General features: G+C 39.7%; 1 protein-coding gene across 4 annotated transcripts in view; it reads left to right on the forward strand.

Annotated features, from left to right (window-relative positions):
* Positions 1-20,273, forward strand: part of DNAH10 (dynein axonemal heavy chain 10) — a 95,012-nt gene that overhangs the window by 32,509 nt on the left and 42,230 nt on the right. For all 4 annotated transcript variants that reach the window (XR_005589556.1, XM_039505084.1, XM_039505085.1 and 1 more), the window contains 20 exons: positions 966-1,122; positions 2,144-2,377; positions 2,485-2,607; positions 3,156-3,389; positions 3,895-4,118; positions 6,916-7,185; positions 7,263-7,446; positions 8,331-8,465; positions 9,197-9,349; positions 9,766-9,954; positions 10,060-10,206; positions 11,910-12,101; positions 12,280-12,398; positions 12,599-12,757; positions 14,531-14,666; positions 14,805-14,927; positions 16,765-16,899; positions 17,272-17,488; positions 18,838-18,957; positions 20,084-20,229. Coding sequence is in view for 3 of the 4 variants with exons in the window: in XM_039505084.1 (XP_039361018.1) it covers positions 966-1,122; positions 2,144-2,377; positions 2,485-2,607; positions 3,156-3,389; positions 3,895-4,118; positions 6,916-7,185; positions 7,263-7,446; positions 8,331-8,465; positions 9,197-9,349; positions 9,766-9,954; positions 10,060-10,206; positions 11,910-12,101; positions 12,280-12,398; positions 12,599-12,757; positions 14,531-14,666; positions 14,805-14,927; positions 16,765-16,899; positions 17,272-17,488; positions 18,838-18,957; positions 20,084-20,229 (3,397 nt within the window). In the remaining variant the exon portion in view is untranslated. The remainder of the gene's footprint in view (positions 1-965; positions 1,123-2,143; positions 2,378-2,484; positions 2,608-3,155; positions 3,390-3,894; positions 4,119-6,915; positions 7,186-7,262; positions 7,447-8,330; positions 8,466-9,196; positions 9,350-9,765; positions 9,955-10,059; positions 10,207-11,909; positions 12,102-12,279; positions 12,399-12,598; positions 12,758-14,530; positions 14,667-14,804; positions 14,928-16,764; positions 16,900-17,271; positions 17,489-18,837; positions 18,958-20,083; positions 20,230-20,273) is intronic.

Below are 20,273 nucleotides of genomic sequence, written 5' to 3' on the forward strand. Positions count from 1 at the left end.
TAACTGTTAATTTCAGATGTTGAAATCATGCAAACATTTTGCATATTATGGACCATAATAGTTGATATCCAATTACTAAGATCGCACAAGAGGATGCAGTATGTGTAAATATTGTGTGTATTTTATGTAAAATATGAAGTCTCATTCTAAACATGAAATGTAATTCTAAATATAATTCTAGACTGTATCGAGCACAGGACTGTTATTATACATTTGTTGACAGTAATTTTCACATTTACTGTGTCATAGTGCTTGACAAAATGAACAAAACCAAAATCATAGACACATAGGCTCAGTATCTCCGACCAGCCACTAAATTAATGCATGCAAAATGTGGCCATGTGGTTACCTCACTTGCACTGGCAGCTAGGCACTTGATCATACAAATGTGATAGTTCCACTTAATTACCTATTCTGTGCACTCAAATGAACATGTACTACTACATGTTATAGATATTATAACTACTGATCTAGCGTCTAATGCTAGTAGTTATAGTCTGGAATGCTAGAAACACTGCTGGAATCTGATAACCACTGGTTGTGCTTAGTTCAAAGCTGGCTGCTGACTGATGTTTTGCTCCTTACGTTTGATCTCAAGCCGAGGTAGCTGAGACCTGATCAAATCAATGCTCCTCCTTCCTACCACCAACTCCCCTGACATTCAAACCACCCTTTCTCTGCTAGAACAGCTTGACAGCTCAAAGCTACCAGATCATCTCTCTTATCTGCATCACATGGAACTACCAAAACCATACCCCCACCGAGTTATGGGAAGTAAAGAATGAGCTGCTGAGCCAATCCCCAACCTGGTGTTTGGCTGGGATGGAAAGATGGAGTGTCTAGGAAACGAATGTTCCCTCCAATTTGTCTTCATTTGATAATATTATTCCCTGCTTTTTAAGTTGATCCCTATTGGTAATATCTGGTCTTGTTTATAACATGTTGATTTACTGAAACTCTTCCAGGCATTGGAAAGATCTTATGGAGAGAACTGGCACTAGTTTTGAAATGACAACAGCAACTTTCACCTTGGAGAATATGTTTGCTATGGAGCTGCACAAATACTCAGATGTTATCAATGAGATAGTGGGATCTGCTGTTAAAGAGCTTAGCATTGAGAAGGTAAAGTTTTTAAATAATACCTAGCTTGTTTTGAAGACACTTAATGACAACAGAGGTTTTTATTTTCTTCATTGTTTTTGATCTTTCAGTTTTAGCTATTAAATGGTATTTAGAATAGCAGTAAATAGTTTAACCTTTAGTTGCCAAAAAAGGTTATGTTAGCCATTTGTGTGATCCTTGTTTGGATTAGACGGGTTTTAAAGTGAGTCTACTTTAAAAAGTGATTGTAAAAGTGTCAAGGTAGTTTTCCACTTTTATTGTCTACCAGAAAACTTACTTGACACAAAAATCAGTTTACAATTAAAAATATTTTCTTTCCTAACTGCCAGCCCTGCACATTTGACCTGGGATCTGATAGTCAAGCAGGATGCTTTCCGTTTTCTGCATCATTGCCAGTAATAAAGATTCTGCAGCTCAGATAAGTCCTTCAGTGATACTAGTATAACTGAATTATTTTCATTGGAGCTGCACTGGAGGTAACTGAGAAGATAGCTCTGTTAATGATGCACTAGATGGAGCCAAATCCATCTCTCTCTGAGCTGTGTTGGCTCTGTAGTGATAAAAAGCAGAAAGAACTTATTTCTCTCATTGAGATTAGCAGATAAAACTCATAATGCACACTAAGAACACATCTGTTGGATACATTATCCCTGTTCAGAGTAAACTTGCCCTTTAGAGTTAGAAAAATCTGTGTAAAAGCCTTCCTAAATGAGCGACTTTCATTTTGATAGAAGCAGCAAAGAATCCTGTGGCACCTTATAGACTAACAGACGTTCTGCAGCATGAGCTTTCGTGGGTGAATACCCACTTCTTCGGATGCAAGCCGAAGAAGTGGGTATTCGCCCACGAAAGCTCATGCTGCAAAACGTCTGTTAGTCTATAAGGTGCCACAGGATTCTTTGCTGCTTCTACAGAACCAGACTAACACGGCTACCCCTCTGATACTTTCATTTTGATGTTAGAATGACTGTCCTCTAGTTTGACAGGACTGAAACAGCCTTCTTTTTATGTTCACATGCAGGGTGTTAAGGAGATAGTGGAAACTTGGGAGAACATGAAGTTCACCGTACAAAGGTATTTCAAAGGCACTCAAGAGCGAGGCTTTATTTTGGGGCCTGTCGATGAAATTACTCAGATTCTTGATGACAATGCCGTCAATCTTCAGAGTATCTCAGGCAGTCGATTTGTAGGTCCTTTTCTATCAACAGTTCACCACTGGGAAAAAACTCTGTCCTTGATTGGTGAAGTTATTGAGGTAGGGAAGAAACTGAACAATTAATTTGTTTCTAGCTTTTGTTGTTCACGATCCAGATTTTCCATAGAACTTGTTTCTTTGATTGTAACACTTGACTCTTCTTCTAGGTCTGGATGGTGGTTCAGAGGAAATGGATGTACCTGGAAAGCATCTTTATTGGTGGGGATATAAGATCACAGCTTCCAGAGGAAGCAAAAAAATTTGACAACATAGACAGGATATTTAAAAGGGCAAGTAACTGACCTGTTTTGTAATGGCTTGTGATTGAGAGAATTATGTGATATGTTTTGCTTTTAGCTCCATATTTAACTGCAGTCCTCCATTTATAGATGTCAGTGCCCTAACATTTTTCTTCTGCTGACAACTAAGCAAGTACTTCTCTCTAGCGATACTCACAGCTATTCAAACTGATTGTAAAAATGTCAATGTGACAGTGAGCTTACTTGGCACAGAAATCAATTTACAAGTAAAAATATTTTCTTTCCTAATTGCCCGTCCTACACATTTAAGCTGTGCTCTGATAGTCAAGCTGGATCCTTTCCATTTCTTGCATCATTGTCAGTAATAAAGGTTCTGCAGCTGCAAGCGCTTCACGACTTATCTGTCTAAGGCATCATGCATACCTTAGTACTGTAGAAATAGTAAATAATAATAAAAACTATGACTATATATAATGATAATATCCTATATTAAGTGTTGCCACAAGAGAAATCTAACTCAATTTGCTCCTCAGTGTTACTCCTTAGTAGTTTTTAAACGTTCTTTTCTATGTCCATAGATAATGGGTGACACTGTAAAAGACCCAGTGATAAAAAAATGCTGTGAAGCCCCAAATCGACTCACAGACCTCCAGCAGATAAGTGATGGTCTAGAGAAATGTCAGAAAAGCTTGAACGATTATCTGGATTCAAAGCGGAATGCTTTCCCCCGATTTTTCTTTATATCTGATGATGAGTTGCTCAGCATCCTTGGTAGTAGTGACCCACTCTGCGTTCAGGAACACATGATAAAGGTACAGCATCCTGCTTATGAGAATGCCCCATGCGCACTATGATTTTTAGGTGGAAGATTCTATACTATACATATTAAGAACCTGCTAGCGTTTCTTTCAAAGTAAACATGCTGTAATAGCAACATAGGAAACACAAGACTTGCCAGACTGGACCAGACTAGTGATCCATGCAGTACAGTATCCTGTCAGTGCCAATGGCTGGTACCAGTGGCTTCAGAGGAAGATTCAGGATACCCCATAGTAAACTACTATGGAATAACCATCTCTATAACTCTTGGTAAATTTGTATTTTCTATAAAAATCTTAATTGAGCCAAATTCTATGCTTATTTACACTCTCTGCATTTGGGTTCATGGGATATAAGTCTGTGCAAAATCTGGCTGTCAGTATTTAAAAACAATTTGTCTGCTGATCCTGAACTCTAATGGGGGTTAAGTGAGGTACCTAGATCTTAGGAACCTTTAGTACAAATCGTACAAAGTGTTCCTCTGCTGGCATGTTTCAGATGTATGATAACATAGCATCACTGAGATTTCAGGAGGGTGATAGTGGTGAAAAAATTGCAACAGCCATGATTTCAGCCGAAGGAGAAGTGATGGAGTTCCGGCGGGCTATTGCAGCAGAAGGCCGAGTCGAGAACTGGATGACAGCTGTTCTGGTTGAAATGAGAAGAACAAACAGACTTATTACTAAAGAGGCCATTTTTCGATACTGTGAAGATAGAAGCAGGTGAAGTAATTAACATGATAAGGATAACAATTGAAGCATAATAAACCATTAATAGTTTGAAGTCTATATAAACCATAGAGAAAGTGTTGTAGAGACTTGCTTTTTTATTTAAATATAGTTCCCTTCTCTTACTCTGTATGTTAAGCGTCCATTAAAAATTGATTGCCACCCAGTTCTCACATGCACAGACAGTTAAACAGAAAAAAATCTCAATCCCCCATCATCTAAACAACTTTAACTCTGCCCCTGTAGTTCTGTTTATCTTCAAAAAATGTTATCTTTAAAAATGCATTTAAAGTGTTACATTTGAAGAACAAAATCTAATTCTATAAGTTCCAAATGAATAACTGGAAATGTAATTTACAGCCTTGATTATGTATTGGGGATTATTCTGTAGGCCAAGCGTTCTGACACTAACAGTTGCTTTTCAGTATAAAGAATAATTTTTTGAACTTGCTTAGGAATTAGGATCTGTTCACCCACTAGCTTTGTGTCCTAAGTGGAATTATTTTGCTCAGGAGAAAAAGACTGGATGAGTATTTGTATGTGCTTATGCACTTCAGTGATAGGCAGTATGATATACATAGATCAATACATTCTTCAATAACATAGACAGATAAATCAATAGATAAGATGGATTATGTTAATGTACTCTTGAACTTTTAAAGTATTTCTGATATGATGCTTGTCTGAGCTTCATGTCATACAACCTTTGTACAGATAAGAATGCAGTGTTAAATTGTTATGGACAGTTCAGAGGGAAGCTGTGTGCTGAATGGATAAGGTTCATTTAGACTTACTGTAAGGAGAGAGCTAAGGTTGCTTGGGTGCTGGGCCATGAAAATTTTTCTGTTTACACAACTGTGTGCATAACTGGGAGTTAAGGTTGTTGTCAGCACTGTGTACATAACCAGAGCCTGTGATTTCCTTAGTTTGTAATGGTTTTTAGTAGGACTGTCAAGCAATTAAAAAAATTAATTGCAATTAACTGCATGATTAAAAAAATTAATCATGATTAATCGCACTGTTAAACAATAATTACCATTTGTTTAAATATTTTTGGATGTTTTCTACATTTTCAAATATACTGATTTCAATTATAACACAGAATACAAAGTGTACAATGCTCACTTAATATTTATTTTTGATAACAAATATGTGCACTGTAAAAAACAAAAGAAATAGTATTTTTCAGTTCACCTAAGATTGGCACTGTAGTGCAGTCTCTTTATCATGAAAGCTTTATCCACTCAGTCCTATTGTTCAGCCAGTCGCTCAGAAAAACACGTTTGTTTACATTTGCAAGAGATAATTCTGCCCGCTTCTTGTTTACAATGTCACCTGAAAGTAAGAACAGGTGTTCTCATGGCACTGTTGTAGCTGATGTTGCAAGATATTTATATGCCAGATGCGCTAAACATTCATATGTCCCTTCATGCTTCAACCACCATTCCAGAGGACCTGCGTCCATGCTGATGATGGGTTCTGCTTGATAACAGTCCAAAGCAGTGCCGTCCGACGCATGTTCATTTTCATTATCTGAGTCAGATGCCACCAGCAGAAGGTAGATTTTCTCTTTTGGTGATTTGGGTTCTGTGGTTTTTGCATCAGGGAGTTGCTCTTTTAAGACTTCTGAGAGCATGCTCCAGACCTCGTCCCTCTCAGATTTTGGAAGGCACTTCAGATTCTTAAACCTTGGTTTGAGTGCTGTAGCTATCTTTAGAGATCTCACATTGATATCTTCTTTGCGTTTTGTCAGATCTTCAGTGAAAGTGTTCTTAAAATGAACAACGTGCTGAGTAATTATCTGAGACTGCTATAACATGAAATATATGGCAGAAAGTGAGACATACAATTCTCCCCCAAGAAGTTCAGTCACAAATTTCATTAATGCATTATTTTTTTAACGAGCATCATCAGCATGGAAGCATGTCCTCTGGAACGGTGGCTGAAGCATGAAAGGGCATACGAATGTTTAGCATATCTGTCACATAAATATATTGCAATGCCGGCTACAAAAGTCCCATGTGAATGCCTATTCTCACTTTCAGGTCACATTGTAAAGAAGAAGCTGGCAGCATTATCTCCTGTAAATGTAAATAAACTTGTTTGTCTTAGTGATTGGCTGAATGAGAAATAGGACTGAGAGGACTTGTAGACTCTTAAGTTTTGCATTGTTTTGTTTTTGAGTGCAGTTATGTAACAAAAAAAATCAACATTTGTAAGTTGCACTTTCACGATAAAGAGATTGCACTGCAGTACTTGTTTGAGGTGAATTGAAAAATACTGTTTCTTTTGTTTATCATTTTTACAGTGCAATTATTTGAAACAAAAAATAATAATATAAAGTGAGCCATATACACTTTTTATTCTGTGTTGTAATTGAAATCAATATATTTGAAAATGTAGAAAAAAAATTCCAAAAATATTTAATAAATTTCAATTGGTATTCTATTCTTTAACAATGCAATTAAAACAGCGATTAATCATGATTAATTTTTTAAATCACATTAATTTTTTTGAGTTAATCGTGTGAGTTAACTGCGATTAATTGGCAGCCCTAGTTTTTAGTGTTGATGATGTGTGTAATGGTATTTCTTGTCTTGTTATGAATTGCATTTAGTAACCTTTAACTACAAGTTAGTTTTGTTGTGGGGGAATTTCCTAGTTTTTTTAAAATAGTATTTGACACCTTGACAGAGTGCTCTCTTGTCTCTAGAAAGACAGACTGATATCACAGTTCCAAAAATTTAGGGTAGAACTGTTCTTTCAAATATATTATCCATATTTTCCATAGAGTTGACTGGATGTTGATGTATCAAGGCATGATGGTGCTGGCTGCTAATCAGGTCTGGTGGACCTGGGAGGTGGAAGACGTCTTTCACAAAGTGAAGAAAGGAGAAAAACAGGCAATGAAACTTTATGCTAAGAGAATGCACGAGCAGATTGATGCCCTGGTTACCCGAATCACAAAGCCATTAAATAGAAATGACAGAAAAAAATACAATACTGTTCTCATCATTGATGTCCATGCCAGAGATATTGTTGATTCGTTTGTAAGAGACAGGTAATCCACTGACCTGCTGAGATAATTCCAGAGAGATTGTATTCTGTACTCACAAAATTTTGCTTTCTCCTTTATAGCATCATGGAAGCTCGAGAGTTTGAATGGGAAAGCCAGCTGCGTTTTTACTGGGATCGAGAGCCGGATGACCTGAATGTGCGTCAGTGCACTGGCACCTTTTCCTATGGTTATGAATATATGGGCTTGAATGGAAGACTAGTTATTACTCCCCTTACAGATCGTATCTATCTAACACTCACACAGGTATATATTAAAGGGCTTTTTCATATAATATTCTGTTGAAATATATTTCTTAGGGTTCACAACATGATTATTTTATTGCCTCTTTCTGTTTCCACAAGTGATCACTTTATATAATAGTATATTTAAACTCAGTTAAAATCCCATGAGATTTGAAAATTTTAAAGACTATGTAAAAGGCTAGATCAGCTTTAAGGCTGGTTGTTTTGTTAAAATCATGGCTGAAAGGTGATCATTTTAAGGCATTATTACAGTGATGGTTGAGCCACTTCGTGAGATCTCCAGTTCCTCTACTGCTGGCTGCCAAAACTCCTACCTCAGCCAGTATTTTCAGTTCTAATTTCTGGTTCCCATAGTCTGTTCTGCCTAATCCTCTGCTGACTTTCCATTCTTACGTATCAATCTTTGCTGGAGAGACTGTTGAGGTGCATGCAATGTAAAAACTGACTGTCAGGAGCCAGAACTGGAAATGCTAGGAGAGAGGCACTCTGGCAGCTGTGGAAGGTGAAGGAAGAGCATAAATAGGGATGAAGCAGAAATAAATCATAAAATTCATGAGTGTGATGCTTGTCCTCTAATTAGTATATTTGCTAAACAACCCAAACCCGGGCTGAGGTGTAACCGTTTATATGATATCCACATAGCTAAACTATATTGTACTGTACACACACACACACACACACACACACACACACACACACACACACACACACACACACACACACACACACACACGCTACATTGTGGCATGTAAGGAACCTGCATAACTTTTTTTATTGAGCAAACATGATGACTTTCTCCACAATGTTTGTTGGAAGCCTTTGAGCTTAATTGCAGTGTGTTACCCTGCTCCATTCAGCCTTGCTTTTGTGGTTTGTTTCCAAAAGGCTTTATCCATGTTTTTGGGAGGAGCACCTGCAGGGCCAGCAGGTACAGGGAAAACGGAGACAACCAAGGATCTGGCCAAAGCCCTGGGCTTGCTGTGTGTTGTAACAAACTGCGGTGAAGGCATGGATTTCAAAGTAAGAGTTAGAAGGCTGTGTCCTCTGGTAACAGGATACTAGCACCATTATGCACAAAGATCAGGCTAAATGACTTGCCTTTAGCTTTCGAAGAAGACCTCTTCTAATTACAAATAAATCCCGTGTAGTTGAAAATGAAATATAGTAAAAAAAATATTGTTTCTTGTTTAAGTTCCTGAAGTGGCTGGATCTCAAGATTCTGGCTTTGCCTTGTAACAGTGAGAATCAGTGGCTAGATGATAAGATTCTAAGCCAGGGGTCGGCAACCTTTCAGAAGTGCTGTGCCGAATCTTCATTTATTCACTCTAATTTAAGGTTTCACATGCCAGTAATACATTTTAACATTTTTAGAAGGTCTCTTTCTATAAGTCTGTAATATATAACTAAACTACTGTTGTATGTAAAGTAAATAAGGTTTTTAAAATGTTTAAGAAGCTTCATTTAAAATTAAATTAAAATGCAGAGCCCTCTGGACTGGTGGCCAGGACCCGGGCAATGTGAGTGCCCCTGAAAACTAGCTCGCATGACGCCTTTGGCACCCGTGCCATAGGTTGCCTACTCCTGTTATAAGCTCATTGTGGGCCACCAGCATAGAGTGAATAAGCCTAGCAATAGACCTTGGAGTCGGAAGGCAGACAAGTATCCATAAGCTTTGTTAAGTCCTTTACAGGTGTACTATATGCCAAAATGTGCTAATGCTGAATGTTTTTTTGTGCTGTTTTTGTTTTCAGGCAGTTGGTAAAATTTTCTCCGGTCTTGCCCAGTGTGGGGCATGGGGATGCTTTGATGAATTTAATCGGATAGATGCTTCTGTGCTTTCAGTCATCTCTTCTCAGATCCAGACAATACGAAATGCTCTAATGAATCAGTTGAAAACATTTCAGGTAAACACACACACACATGAGAAAGAAGGCGAGTCTTGTACTTAAGGCATGGGATTCGGGGAGGCTATCATAAGATTCAGTTTACTTGTGCCAACATATCACACTTGGGTATTAAGAGTTAGGTACTTAAGTGCATATTTAAGCACTTAAATAATTGGCCTGATTTTCAGAGATAATGAGCAGTTCCCTTTGAGTGCTCTGTGCCTGAGTTTCCCTGTTTGTAAAATGGGAATGATAACATCTACCTACCTACCTACCTACCTACCTGACGTGGGGGTTGTGAGGCTTAATGTATTATTTATTGTAAAGTTTTGAGATCCTCAGGTAAAAGGTGTAGTAAAGAAGTGCAAAGCATTTTTGCCATTTTATCTTTTTAAGTCAGAGTCAGTATAGTCTGACATTTATTTATGTTTTAGTTTGAAGGGCAGGAAATTTCCCTGGATGCACGAATGGGCATTTTTATAACCATGAATCCTGGGTATGCTGGCCGTACTGAGCTCCCTGAATCTGTAAAAGCTTTATTCAGGCCTGTGGTTGTGATTGTACCAGATCTCCAGCAAATCTGCGAAATCATGCTCTTTTCTGAAGGTTTTCTTTTGGCAAAGGTAGGGAAAGTTTACTCCAAAGTAAAGTAAAATAAAAACATGTACATGTGTAGTGTGTGGCTTGGGACTTCTTTCTTATGATTCTCTGTCTTCACTCTCTAATAGGCCCTTGCCAAAAAGATGACAGTATTATACAAGTTAGCAAGAGAGCAACTTTCTAAACAGCATCATTATGATTTTGGACTGCGTGCTCTCAAGTCTGTACTTGTGATGGCTGGAGAACTGAAGAGAGGATCACCTGATCTTAATGAGGTAGACTTACTGTGGTCAGCTGAGGAACTGTCCCCGTATGACTGGGGTAAATTCTCAGAGGTTTACTGAAATTACCACCGTCTGTGGATCTGTATGTAGCAGTTCATTGATAGTATCTTTGGTTGTATCGAGAATGCTGTTTGTACATCTGCTACACAAATAGCGATGCTTTCCTGTCTGTGGCATTTGTCTTCCCACTTAATGATTTACTTATTGAGCAACCTCATTCCTTGCACAATGTTCAGGTACCACCTCTTGACATGCAGTGCTTACAGAAAGGGTGTGTCAATATGGAAAGACCATGTTATCAGCAAACTGCAGATAAAAGGAAGAGTATGGCTGTTTTAACCCTTAGGTATATATCTTACTTACAAAGTAATCTATCTCATAGAACTGGAAGGAACCCTGAAAGTTTATGGAGTCCAGACCCCTGCCTTTACTAGCAGGACCAAGTACTAATTTTGTGCTAGATCCCTAAGTGGCCCCCTCAAGGGGAGAGCTCACCACCCTGGGTTTAACAGGGCAATGTGCAAACCACTGAGCTATCCCACCTCTGGGAAGTGTAATGTAATGGATGGAGATATACCTATCTCATAGAACTGGAAGGGACTCTGAAAGGTTATTGAGTCCAGCCCCTTGCCTTCACAGGCAGGGGCAAGTACTGATTTTGCCCCAGATCCCTAAGTGACCCCCTCAAGGAGGGGGCTCACCACCCTGGGTTTAGCAGGCCAATGGTCAAACCACTGAGCTATCCCTCCCCCCTTAAAAATTTTGAAGTAGGACCAATCCCCAGACCTTGAAATGGCCCCCTCAAGGATTAAACTTGCAACCCTGGGTTTAGCAGGGTAATGCTCAAATCACTGAGCTATAATGTATGGAGATATACCTATCTCATAGAGCTGGAAGGGACCCTGAAAGGTTATTGAGTCCAGCCCTCTGCCTTCAGAGGCAGAGCTAAGTACTGAGTTTGCCCCCTCAAGGATTGAACTCATAACCCTACATTTACTAGGCTAATGCTCAAACCACTGAGCTAGCCCTTCCACCTCATATGCTTTGTATATCTGTTTGAAGGTCTTAGAGCAAGGTCCTTAAAGGTACTTAAGTGCCTAACTGCCATTAGGCACTTGAGTATTTTGGAGGATCTGGGCCTTAATGTTTATATCTAGGATGCAAAGGCTAGATGAATATACAGAGTAAAAATTTCCAATGTAACACGTAAATTATGTCACCAAAAATGCTTATATGCCAGTTGTTTAATCAAAACCCATATTTGCATACGCAAAGCTGCTAATTGTACCATACTTTCCAGTACATTTATATACCCAAATGTAGGGTTTGCCGAATTTTCTAAAGCAAGTAAGTACGTTAACAGTGAGCATTTGTGAATTAATTCAAGAAACAACCAGTAATTTGGGACATTCCAGAACCCATGTTTGGAAATTTGATTCATATAATGAAAAAATTGAATTTAAAATCCCAGTTGAAACTGATCAGCTTCACCATGGTGAAATAGCTTTTATTTCCAACAGTAATTCATGCCAAGATAATTATCTAAAGGTATTAGGAGTACATATAGTAAAAATTGCCAACACTGTGTTGAAATAATTGTATAACGGTATTATACAAATATTTTCTAGGCTATTTACATTTTTGAAAATTAGTTGAATATTTGGGGATTCTCTATTCTTTTGTGTTTTATCTAGGATGTGGTATTGATGAGAGCTCTCCGAGATATGAATCTTCCTAAGTTTGTGTTTGAAGATGTACCTCTCTTCCTTGGCCTGATCTCTGACTTGTTTCCTGGCCTGGATTGTCCTCGAGTCCGCTACCCTAACTTTAACGATGCTGTAGAACAAGTGCTAGAAGAAGGTGGTTATGTCGTTTTACCAATCCAGGTAGAAGAAATGTTGACTTGTTTAACATTATTGTTGTAAACAGTGGGTAAGATCTTCGTGTGGTGTATACTGGAGTGGCACACTGTAATCAGTGGAGCTATACTGATATACACCAACTGAAGATCTGGCCTATATGAGTTTTTATACACAGTTATCTAAGTCAATGTGTATTTTTCAGGTGGATAAAGTAGTTCAAATGTATGAGACAATGTTAACTCGTCATACTACTATGGTGGTTGGACCTACTGGAGGTGGCAAGTCTGTTGTCATTAATACTTTGTGCCAGGCCCAAACCAGGTGAGCACAGAAGTAGATGTAAGGGAATCAGAATTTGAAAGGGCATAGTCTATAGGACAAATGTACTGCCGTAGTCCTATGTGCTCATGGTGTGATCTTCCCTAAAACTTTATCCTACTGTAGTGTTTGCTTAGTGCAAAGTTTAACTTGGTCTGTGTTGTGTTTGGTAATATTGTTCTTTCTGTTACCTCTTGGCTTAGGCTAGGATTAGTGACAAAGGTTTATATGCTGAACCCTAAAGCTATGAGTGTGATTGAGCTGTATGGTATTCTTGACCCTACCACACGAGATTGGACAGATGGAGTTCTATCAAACATCTTCAGGGAAATCAACAAACCTACTGATAAGAAAGAGCGAAGGTAACCACCTAAGAATTCAAAATTATATTAGTAACATTTAGATATTCTGAATTTTACAAAGTCACTTTATTTTATGTTTAATACAAATTAGATTAACAGTCCTAAAGAAAAATGAAGGGAACATACCGAAAGGTTAGGAACCAAACAACAATATTGTCCTAAGAATTTGGTGTCCCAATCTGATTCTGTAAGGACAATAACTTCTGCTAAAAATGTTATCTGTATTTGACAGTTCTTCTCTGAGTCTTTGTCCGTGTGGATCCCAGTCTTGGTGCACATGTGCCTCATACATATGAGATCTTGCATGCATTAGATGCAGGTGCAATATGAGTGGATCCATGTGGACAAAACATCTTGAAGAACCACAGGTACTGATAGGTAAGGAATCATTCTCTTAAGTTTATTTTGAATTACTAGAACAGGGGTGGCCAACCTGTGGCTCCGGAGCCACATGCAGCTCTTCAGAAGTTAATATGTGGCTCCTTGTATAGGCACCAACTCGAGGGCTGAAGCTACAGGCACCAACTTCCCAATGTGCCAGGTGGTGCTCACCGCTCAACCCCTGGCTCTGCCACAGACCCTGCCCCCACTCCACTCCTTCCTGCCCCTTCCCCTAAGCCTGCAGTGCCCTCGTTCCTCCCCCTCCCGAGCCTCCTGCATGCCACGAAACAGCTGATGGGGAGGGTGGGGGAGGTGCTGATCGGCGGAGCTGCCGGTGGGTGGGAGGTGCTGGGACCGGGGTGCGGGAGCTGATGGGGTATTGCTGATGTATTACTGTGGCTCTTTGGCAATGTACATTGGTAAATTCTGGCTCCTTCTCAGGCTCAGATTGGCCACCCCGGTCTAGAGTGATTTTAAGCTACATAAGATATTATCTTTTCCCTTTCCATTGAATTACTTTAAAGTGGGCAATAGTCATGGCCTTTCATCAGACGCAAATTTAACATATTAGTTCTGCAGTTGCAGCCCTGTGCATTGCACATTTGAGGGTCTTGTGCACTGCACATGTGAAGAAGGGAGCTAACAGTATTGCTTAGCTCTTGTATAGAGTTTTCTGGTTGAAAGCACTTGAAAACAGCATCTAAGACACACCCCTTTGAATGAGATATGTAATAATATTTCAGTTTTACAGATGGGGAAACTAAAGCTGAGCAGTTCAATGACTCTTATGAGGCCATAAAGGCGGGGGAGGAATTGTGGAGGTGTTTGAGGCGGGTTGGGGAGATCTGCCCATGAGCTCTCTCCTTCTGCCCTATTGTATATGGTAACTTCCAAGTGGAGATTCAGTCCTCTCCCGTCACATGTGGTGCCACACATTCGGTGTTCTTTTCCCCACCACTAGGCAACTTTTTCCAAGGTGAATATACTGTAAAGTCAGTGGACTTTGGGTCAGGCCCAAGGAGAACATCTTCCTCTTGTACGTGGGCAGGAGAATGCTTGAGCCTCAGCAGGCAAGCAACCTCCAAAGCAAATTTTGTATGAATTGAGCCTGTAGAAGTGTAGCAGTCTGTTAATCTGAGCTCAGTACTCCTAGTAAGGTGAATGGGAACTAGGCAGGTTGAAGGAAAGGAAAAGAGAGCCTTTAAATCTCTTCCATTAGGGTTAATTCATATCCTTAGCCTAAAATTGAGCTAACATCTTTGATGATGATGATGATAGTACTTAAAAAGGAAATAAATAGATAGACTGTACCTTGTTAATTTCAAAACATGACGGGACTATTGAAGATGAATCACTGTTTATCTAACGTCTCTTTGTCTGACATGTCTACAGGTACATTTTATTTGATGGAGATGTGGATGCTCTCTGGGTGGAAAATATGAATTCTGTAATGGATGATAACAAGTTGTTAACCTTGGCCAATGGGGAACGCATCAGGCTGCAGGCTCACTGTGCTCTGTTATTTGAGGTGAGTAATGACCACATCATTTAATAACAAATAAAGGGTTAGCTCCATCTGGCTCTGCAGATTCTGAAAAGCAGAAGCCACAACTCCTTTTCATGGTTTAAAGTTATTTATGGCCATCATTGCAACTTTGTTTTCTAGGTTGGAGACTTACAGTATGCATCTCCTGCTACCGTATCCCGTTGTGGGATGGTCTTTGTAGATCCTAAAAACTTGAAATATAAGCCGTACTGGCAGAAATGGCTTAACCAGAGAGGAAACAAGGTAGAAAATTGCTGGTGTTGATAAGATAATGATTTCAGAATCTGAATTTAGAATATAAATTGTGGCACCTTCATTGGCTGAATTTCTTTAGAATTCATTTGTCACACAGATCACTGTTACCAAGTTTGATTAGAGCTGTAAGAAAATGAGCAAGTTAAACTTTAATTCTTTGGTGTGGAAACAAATAATATAAAAACAGAGGTGCTTGATTTCCAGAATAAAAGTAAAAAACTATCATAAGAATGAACTGATTCATATTATAAAGTAGTGAATCCATGACCCCTGCTTATGTAATGTGGTGTGTGTTGCTTTGAAGAGGGCTTTATGTTATACCAAGGCCTGGACTACACTAGGAATTTACTTTGGTATAAGTACGCCTCTCAGGCATGTGAAAAATCCACAGCTCTGTGAGACGCAGCTAACCTCTGGTGTAGAGCAGCACTAGGTCAACAGAATATTCCCATTAACCTAGCTACTACCTCTTGGAGAAGTGGATTACCCTCCCCAATGGAAGAACCCCTCATGTTGGTATATGTAAGGTCTTCACTGAAACTCTACAGTGACGCAGCAGCAGTTTTTTAAGTGTAGACAAATCCCAAGATAAAAGGAAATGAAAATGAACTAATATAGACTAATATACTTCAGTAAAAGGGTTCCACTGCTTGTATGGGATCTTGATATACCAGCCGTTCACTTCACAGGTGATAAGTGAACCAATAAAGTTCAGGACTCACTGCTCTAGAGTTATCCCCGTGCCCTGGGTTCAACCAGTTTTATCAGCAATAAATAAATATAATCCTGTAATAAACCCAAGTAACCATCTTCATCACCCCTGATTTTTCCCATAATATGCCAATAATTCATTAGGGTACTTTAACACCAAATAGTAGGCATCGTGATATGTCTGATCAGTGTACGCCACCATGTCTGTTTCTATGTTAAAAATAAGGTTATATGTACATAAAGAAGAATAATCTATTTACACTGTATTTATAACAAGTATTCGTATATTATGTACAAACAAATATGTGTCATCCATTCATATAGCTGATAAAGGTTGTAGTGTGAGCAGAAAGACACCAGACTCCAAATTTTATAGCAGAGAGCTAGAGAATGGCCTCCTATACCTGGAAGTCCCTCACTTTATTAAGTTCTTCCCGCAATATGTCCTGATCCTCTCTGGGAACTGGAGAAGCAAGAACCCTATGAATTCAGCTCAGTTCTACAAGAGTTAACCCTCAGGCTTGCTCAGTGTTCTCATGTCAATGATTTCGATTCAAAGGACCAAGTCCATAGTGGGTTTAAGTTGGCCTAGCTCTATTGCCTTCATCTGGCTGATTCAGATCTACTCCTGCTGAGAATCTGGTCCATAGAGTGATGTTGCATCTCTTGAGAGAACTACACCCAGACCTCCTCTGGTACAGGGAACATCTCTATAGCTATGTCTATACTGTGCTGCAATGTGGACTACAGAGGTGGGAATTGCAGAGTGCCCCAAATTGTTGTGCTCTGCCCCATATGGATGCTGCTGGTACAGACTAGAAGGTATTTAGTTACATGATCGACTGTATAAAATTTCTTTCTAAAGATCAACTTCTATAAATTCGACCTAATTACTAGTGTAGGCATACCATTAGATACCTTTTCATTCACGCCCACAGCATCCATACAGGACAGTTAGACCGCAGGATGCTAGTGTGTGCTGCATTTCCTACCCTCATAGCCCAAATTGTCAGGCTGCTTAGACAAATCCTAAGACTAGTTACAGTTGGTTAGACAGGTAGCAAAGTGGCTTTTAATGTTTCTTTGTGGCTGTGTCCTATCTCTTTTTTCTCAGCAAGAACAAGTTGAGTTAAATCGTCTCTTTGAAAAATATGTACCATACCTTATCGATATGATTGTAGAAGGAATTATGGATGGCAAGCAAGGAGAGAAGCTGAAAACCATTGTTCCCCAAACAGATTTAAATATGGTAAGATATAAAGAGTATTGCTTAAGAACGCTTCTACAGAAGGGGAAACTGAGGCACAGAGGGGGTACATAACTTTCCTAAGTTTACACAGCAAGCCAATGACAGTGGTGAAGCCAAAGTGTTCCTCAGTATGACGACTAGACAAAATAAACCTCTATTCCCACTATAATAAAGACAGTCGGTTGCTAACACTATTTTTACTTTAACAAATACCTATATTCGCAGACACACACCTATATGCACACAACTCATCACAACATATTTGAATATATTGCCTTGCCCCAAAGGCATGAAAAGAAAAGAAGGCATATTAAAAGTCGTCATAATTCTGAACTTCATCTGAAGCCATTGTTTCTCAATTTTCTACCACAGGTGATGCAGTTGACTATGATGCTGGAAGCCGTAGTAGGGCTGGAACCCGATGATCCTGATGTTCTGGAGTGCTACTTCCTGGAAGCTTTGTATTCCTCTTTAGGTGCTACCCTCCTTGATACTGGAAGAATTAAATTCGATGAAAGTATTAAACGTATTTCCTCAATGTCAATGGTTCAAGATGATAATGTCATGGCTAAACCAGGGGAACTGCCAGGTAGGCTTTTGTCATTTGTAATTCAGTCTGGGACACTTCCCTTGTTTTAAAAGAAAACTGCTGTGACAGAGTGGGATATGCCTGTATCAAAGAGTTTGTATTGTATGTTGTCAGGGCTGGCTCCAGGAAGCAGGTGCCTGGGGTGGCCAATAGAAAGGAGCGGCACTCCATCCGTTGTTGGGGTGGCATGTCCGGGTCTGCGGTGGCAATTCAGCGGTGGGTCTTTCACTCACTCTCTTTGTCTTCGGCGGCACTTTGGCGGCAGCTCAATCGGGTTTTTCTTTGTTTTTTTTTCTTCTCTACACCGCCTGCGGTGGCAAAAAAGCTGGAGCCGGCCCTGTATGTTGTATGCAGGATATTAGAGAGACAAGGTGGGTGAGGTAATATCTTTTATTGGACCAACGTCTGTTGGTGGGAGAGACAAGCTTTTGAGCTACACAGAGCTCTGCTTCAGGTCTGGGAAATGTACTCAGAGTGTCACAGCTAAATACAAGGTGTGTTCAACATCATGTCTAAACTCACCTGAGGGCAGCGTGTTGTTCTGCACTCCAGACAGCTGCCTTGCACTGGAAAGGTGTTTTTGACACTACTTTGAAGGATTGTCATTGAGAGCCCTCTGCTACTATTGACTTTGAATGACTCTCAAGAACTGACCCACGCTCTGAGAAGAGTTCCACCCAGGGGAGGATTGCCCAGGCAGGAGGCACTGTGGAAGACAGCCATAAGGCTGCTCCTGAGGGTCCCCCTTGCAAGTCCTGGGATAGCAGTGTTCTGGGGGCTGGGGTAGGAACAGCATGTCAGGGAGGCCTCAGCACTCAGCGCTGCAGAGACTAGGCAGTGATCACTATGGCCGTGGGAAGTCTGGGGAGACTGCCATAATGTAGACATGTAGTGTTGTTATAGCCATGTTGGTCCCAGGATATTAGAGCGACAAGGTAGGTGAGGCAATACCTTTTATTGGATCAAATTCTGTTGGTGAGAGACACAAGTTTTCAAGCTTACAGAGAGGTGGCCTGAAGCAGAGCTGTGTATAAGCTTGAAAGCTTGTCTCTCTCACCAACAGAAGTTGGTCCAATAAAATATATTACCTTATCCACCTTGTCTCTCAAATGACTTAGAGAGGCCAGCAGGGCCTCTCTAGCCCCTGGAGTAACCCAAGATTGGGAGGGCACCAAAGTGACTTAAAGATATGATAGGACACTCCCCCAGGCTGCGAGTTCTGTGCTGCACCTCTTATTACAAAATCTCACCCTGCACATTTATCTTAGTCAACTGATGTTTCTCCTGAAATGTTTCTATGTCTCAGATGATCCTCAGTTGTTAAATGAGAACCACATTGTATATTGCAGGTCAGCTTCCAACTTTGTATGACTTTCATTTTGATGGGTGTCAAAAAAAGTGGGTACCTTGGAGCAAGCTAGTTCCTCAATACTTTCATAAACTTGACGTGAAATTTATTGACATTCTAGGTAAGTGTTGCTATCCTTTAATCTAAAATGTGCTATCTGTACCCATCTAGTAATAAATAACCTGTGCAGTGCAGGATTCCATTCTGGGATGTTTCATTCAGGAAGTGAAGATGAATGACAAGGCAAAAAAAATTATTTTGCTCTTTACTGCTCCTTTGTGGTATACAACAATAGCCTTAAAGTTTACTGGAAGTGGTTTTTCTTTTTTTGCCTGTTTTTCCCTTTAGAAGTAATAGGCTTTGATATCCTTCTTCATGCTGGAGGACTCCAGCAAGGTCTTAGGAGCGTTTGAATGGTGACATCATAATAGACTGTTACCTTAGACAGCTGGGCTAGTCTACACATCTACATGTCACTCAGGACTGAATAATCCACACCCTGCTGAGTGACATAGTTAAGCCAATCTAAGTCCCCAAATAGACAACACTAGGTCGATGGAAGAATTCTTCAGTCCAGCTAGCTACTGCCTCTTGGGTAGGTCAATTAACTACAGTGATGGGAGAACCCTTCCTGTCGCTATAGTAAGTTTTTTACGTTGAAGTGTTGCATTGGTGCAGCTGCAGCTGTGGCACTGTAGAGTTTTAAATGTAGACATAGCCTTAGACTCAACACCCCTTCCCTCTCAGTGGCAGCTTTAGCCTTGTGGGATGTCACCCTTCAGGTTCTTCAAGGATCTTGTCAAAACCCTTCAGTAAAATGAGGAATGTGGAAAACCAATATTCATGATACATCTTAATGTAAAGAACAAGGAAAAAAAGAACACTGTGCAAAATTCACCTCTGCAGAGCTCAAGCAAAAGGCCTTCATAAATCCCAGCTAAATCCTCAAAATAGGGGTTAAGTGGGGCTTAAATGGTGTACAAGCTTTTTGCTGGATCTGTGCATAGGATGAATGTAATCTATTTCAACACATATGTATAAAGTTTCCACAATAAATGTTGAAAAGAGAGGGGGTTGTGCAGTTAAGGTTGTTCTTAAATACGGTTACTTATCTGCTGTTTCAGATTACACTTTTTATGCTGCTGTATGTTAACACAGTATGGGTTTGCGCCATCAGTGCTTACATATGCAAAACCTCCAGCTCTGCTGCATTTTAAATTGATCTTTTACTCTTTTTTTTTCAATAGTTCCTACTGTGGATACAACACGCACTACATGGTTGTTAGAACAGATGGTAAAAATCAAACACCCTGTTGTTCTTGTTGGTGAATCTGGTACTTCTAAGACTGCAACTACACAAACATTTCTAAAAAACCTAAACCAAGACACTAATGTATGTATTCGTGGATTCTGTTCTGTTTATAAAACTTGTGTCTT

The sequence above is a fragment of the Mauremys reevesii genome, linkage group 18 (assembly GCF_016161935.1).
Source record: "Mauremys reevesii isolate NIE-2019 linkage group 18, ASM1616193v1, whole genome shotgun sequence".
NCBI lineage: Eukaryota > Metazoa > Chordata > Testudines > Geoemydidae > Mauremys > Mauremys reevesii.